Source organism: Pinus tabuliformis, chromosome 3_2 (genome assembly GCF_031772625.1).
Source record: "Pinus tabuliformis cultivar Carrire ecotype Pingquan chromosome 3_2, CPIR1, whole genome shotgun sequence".
In the NCBI taxonomy this organism is placed as follows: Eukaryota; Viridiplantae; Streptophyta; class Pinopsida; order Pinales; family Pinaceae; genus Pinus; species Pinus tabuliformis.
In genome coordinates, this window is record NC_142302.1 from 154,466,634 (window position 1) to 154,471,158 (window position 4,525).

The following is a 4,525-nucleotide window of genomic DNA, read 5'->3' on the forward strand; positions in this document are numbered from 1 at the left end:
AATCATCTAGTTAGATTTCACCACTTCATTAAACCATTGCAAATATTAAATCCTTAGAACTATTGAGCTTGATTAACTTTTCTTTTGCATATATTAGCTAAAACAAGGTTCTCATTTAGCTAGATTCAAGGTTGGAATCATTGCTTAAAAAAATTACTTGATTACTTGCAGTTCTAAAATCAAAGTCTCCTATTAGGAGGATACTATCTTTACTTCTAAAATTGCAGATATCTTGCTCTAAGCTTTTGTAGGGGTAGTTCTTATCTAAATTATTTTTTCTTATAAAGGTATAGTTAATAGGTACAAAATAATGTATTGCTATATAAATCTTCCTAGCATTAATATTTGACATCTCCATTCATATGTATGATGGAGAAGATCTTTTTTATGAAGCTCAATGTGAGCATAGATGTCAATTCTTTTGTAACAATTTAAGTCTTTCATGCATTTACTAAATGACTTATTGTTCCAAGTGGACCATAAACAAACCCTTCTATGTTAGAAACCCTAAAATATGCATACTGTCATATAGCAACTAGAAATATAATCTTATAATCCATTATTATTTATATATGTGTGCTAAAGTGAGTTGGGATAATTCAATTCCAAAATGGCTTCCATCTTCAACCTCTCTGGAAAAAGTTTAGGTTATGCATACTCTCACATAACAACTAGAAATATAATCTTATAATCCATTATTATTTATGTATGTGTGCTAAAATGAGTTGGGATAGTTCAATTCTCAAAATGGCTTCCATCTTCAACCTCTCTCGAGAAAATTTGAACCTAAAACTTTATGAGGACCAAATCATATTCAAACCAACTAATCTACATCTCATGAATTGATCCCTTAAATCATTAAATATAAAATTTTAATGGTAAATATTACTAAAAAAAATAGAAATTTATAAAATTAAATTTATTTCCTAACATTTTAAAATAACTACATAACTTTTTAACTTTTTATATTAAATAATAATATATATCTACTGTATTTATATTTTGAATTATATTATATTTATATTTTATATTTTACTAAACTACAACATGACTCTTAAATTTTGTTTCCAGTAATAATGAACGATTTTTTATGCTTGTACAAGTTTTTGCTTTTTTATTTAAAAAAAAACAAAGATAATATAACGCTCGTTAATCATTGGATAATGAATCAACAAATAAATTTGATGCATGTGCCGCTCACATACGAACATGTCCAGTGCATTCATGAGGTGTAGACTTTGTGGTGACGTTGTCTCAATTTCTTAAACCAAAGAAGATTTAACACCCGGTATAATGCCTCTTTCTTTGTTATCGTTTAAACCCAGAGGCTCCTCCCCAAATGTAGGTTGGGATTCCCTGGCACGTTTTCGCTTTCTATTGTGTGTCAGGTAAGCTCGTCATATGGATTGGTGAACACAAGCGAGATGGGTCGATCTCCTTGCTGTGAAAAAGCCCATACAAACAAAGGCGCCTGGAGTAAAGATGAAGATGAGATACTCATTGCGTATATCCAAGCCCATGGGGAAGGCTGCTGGCGTTCCCTTCCCAAGGCCGCAGGTTCTACATAATCATATCTTTCTTTCTCTCTGGGTTTTCATTGTTCATTCCCTAAATGTTATGTACTATTCCGTTTTCTCTGTAACTCACTGCCCTGTAATCAATGCTAACCTGTTTTTGATCTCCATCCAGGGCTGCAACGGTGCGGTAAAAGCTGCAGGCTTCGATGGATAAACTATCTACGTCCTGACCTCAAGAGAGGCAATTTCAGCCCAGAAGAAGATGAACTTATTATAAAACTTCATTCTATGGTGGGCAACAAGTAAGAAAATGGCTTTCATTATAGCCTATAAAACACATACTTGTATTTTTTTGCCCTTCTTTTTCTTCTAAAAGAAATCAGTTTTCCTCTTAGCTAAAAGTGTTTAGTTCGAAGTATAGCTCACAGATATATTTATTTAAAAGTTCACAGGACTCCAAACTAATTTAACAATATTTATAAGCCTAAAATTACTATAACAATATGTATCAAAACAGTATAGTTCAGTAAGCTAGATTTAACTGTAAATGAAAAAATAATAACCATAGCACCTCACCCCAAACAAAACAATTAACAACCCACATTCATTTATGTATATTGCAGGTGGTCACTGATTGCAAGCAAACTGCCAGGACGAACTGATAACGAGATAAAGAATTACTGGAACACTCATATTAAGAGAAAACTGTCAGCAATTAGAGGTGTTGATTCTTATAATACCCATCTCCCAAAAAAGCAAGAACATGGCAGCTCCAGTGAGTATATTCATGTATTGCCGAAGCGACGTTGTAAGCCGAATGAGGTGTGCACTGATTTTTTCCAACAGCAACAGCAGATCGCTCCAGGAACTTTGTCAGGGCCGAAGGTCATTTCTACCAGTCACGAGGATGTCAATCTTGAACTTTCAATTACCTTGCCATCCCTCAGCTCAGAAGTCCAGGGCGCTTCAAGCAATTTTAAGGGGCTCTCTGGTGGTATCAAGCCGTCTAACGACTATATGGAGCAAGATCAGAAAAAAAGAGAGATCTGCTGTCACATTGGCCTGCAAACCATTGGTGGAAGTTGCTGCTCTGATTGTTAGGCTTGAGAATGGCTAGTAGAAATTAATGGACATACCTTTTAGAATGCTCCTGACTGTGATCTCCAAAAAAATCTCTTGAAAAAATCTTAGGATTGCCAATGGCAAGTAGGATTCTCTGTATAATGTTAGTGACTATGATACTTCAGAGTTCTCCATTCCATTGTATCTCCCAAAATATGAGGTTCTGTGCAATAATTTGCAGATATGTTGTTAATTATCAAAGTGATGTTTCGATTATATAATCAACCAAGATTATGTTGGAAATTTTTGGTTTTTTCCTCCAATTTGATTTTTAATCCGTCTAGGTTCAAATCTCAAACCTAATTCCATGGTTGTTAGGCACCGTGCTGTAAATGTGATTGCTTGGAATTAGCGAAGTTTCCAGAACTTAATTTAGAATGGCGTTGCCCAGAATTCCATTTATAAGTGGTTGCAAATTTGAGTTGCACAGGTGGAAAACAAAGTGCATAATTTTGTGTCAGAAAAGGGTAGGAAATCACCGCTACAGACAGGAAAGTTCAATAGAAAATGTATGGAATCCACAGCGAATTTACTCTCTTTTTATTAATGAAAAGAAAGCGTTTTTTTTTTCTATGGACAAAAATTAAAAAATCGAGTTGCACAGTTAGCCTATTTTGAGAGAAGTTAAGGTAAAATTTGCCCAGAGTCAAATAATTGGTGATTAACAGTTAAAGGTAAAATTTGCCCAGAGTCAAATAATTGGCGATTAACAGTTACTGATCATGAATATCATGAACAATCATGAATATCATGAACAAACCAGAGTCAAATAATTGGTGATTAACAGTTACTGATCGTGAATATTATGAACAAGCCAGAATGGAAAAAAGAATTCCGGTAACTATGTTCAATGGTATGGTCATGGTGCAGTTTAGGGAAGGTACACTTCGTTTTCTAATCCTTCTTTGCAGCAATTGTGTGTCGTTGAATAGGTTGTAGATCAGGCCTGTACATCTCCCCTTTCTTTTTCTAAATAATGTGTTGTATGTAATTTGTTAATGACAAACAGATATCTATCTTCATTTTGGATCCATAAAATTTATGAAGTATTCAGCAGATCTAGCAGATCTATCTTAACACATAACAAGTCTGATGTTCTGTCCTCTTGTAGTGTGAGTATCACACTCGGGATAGGACAAAACACACATAACAAATATTTTAGTTTATTATTTTTAATCACGGCATAAAAATTCGGCAGCGGCTATCCAGCCTGCCATAGGGCATTAAATGCCAGGGGAGATGCAGGCTGGATAGCTCGCTAACACGTGAATTCCCATTTCTTATTTAATGCCTAGTTTCCGAATTCGCGTGTTAGCGGGTTATCCAGCCTGCATCTCCCCGGGCATTTAATGCCCTATGGCAAGCTGGTTAGCCGCTGCCTAAAAGTTCTATTATTTTATCTCATTGTTGAAATACAAAGTATAACTATTTTTATTTCATTTATGATATTATTTTTTGTCAGTCTAAAATTTTGTTATTGTGTTATGTGTTTTTTTTTAAATAATGATTATTAATATTTAATGAAGTTAATTTTGATTATAAATTTTGAGGGAAAAAATATAATTATATTATTATTTAATTTTAAAAATATTTTTAATAATTTTTTTATGTCTGGTTAACCAGTTTTTCATTTTTTATTCAATAATTTAGGTAAAGATTCTATATTTTTATACTAACCAATATTATAAGTAGTTTTAATTAGAGTTTAAATTAATTTTAGGAAGTCCTTATATTCCAATTGATTTACTTTATTATTAAGTATGTATTAAGTACCTAGTCATAGTTATTCTTTTAATAAGAAAAATGCACACCATAATGAAGAGAATATGAAAAGGTACATCCTTGTTTATTTTAATAATATAAGTTATAATAAAACACTTTTAAAT

At 32.8% G+C, this 4,525-nt stretch overlaps 1 protein-coding gene across 1 annotated transcript; it reads left to right on the top strand.

Annotated features, from left to right (window-relative positions):
• The first annotated feature begins 1,255 nt into the window (after positions 1 to 1,255).
• Positions 1,256 to 2,840, top strand: LOC149180275 (myb-related protein 308-like). Its single transcript, XM_089418153.1, has 3 exons — positions 1,256 to 1,557; positions 1,690 to 1,819; positions 2,141 to 2,840. The coding sequence occupies exons 1-3, from the start codon at positions 1,425 to 1,427 to the stop codon at positions 2,616 to 2,618; spliced, it is 741 nt and encodes a 246-aa protein (XP_089274279.1). The 5' UTR covers positions 1,256 to 1,424; the 3' UTR covers positions 2,619 to 2,840.
• Positions 2,841 to 4,525: the final 1,685 nt, after the last annotated feature.

Bases quoted from the DNA above. Each gene is read 5' to 3' on its own strand.
- LOC149180275 (XM_089418153.1), top strand. From the start codon at position 1,425: ATGGGTCGATCTCCTTGCTGTGAAAAAGCCCATACAAACAAAGGCGCC. The intron at 1,558-1,689 runs GTTCTACATAAT...ATCTCCATCCAG, and splicing joins TTCCCTTCCCAAGGCCGCAG to GGCTGCAACGGTGCGGTAAA. The intron at 1,820-2,140 runs GTAAGAAAATGG...TGTATATTGCAG, and splicing joins CATTCTATGGTGGGCAACAA to GTGGTCACTGATTGCAAGCA.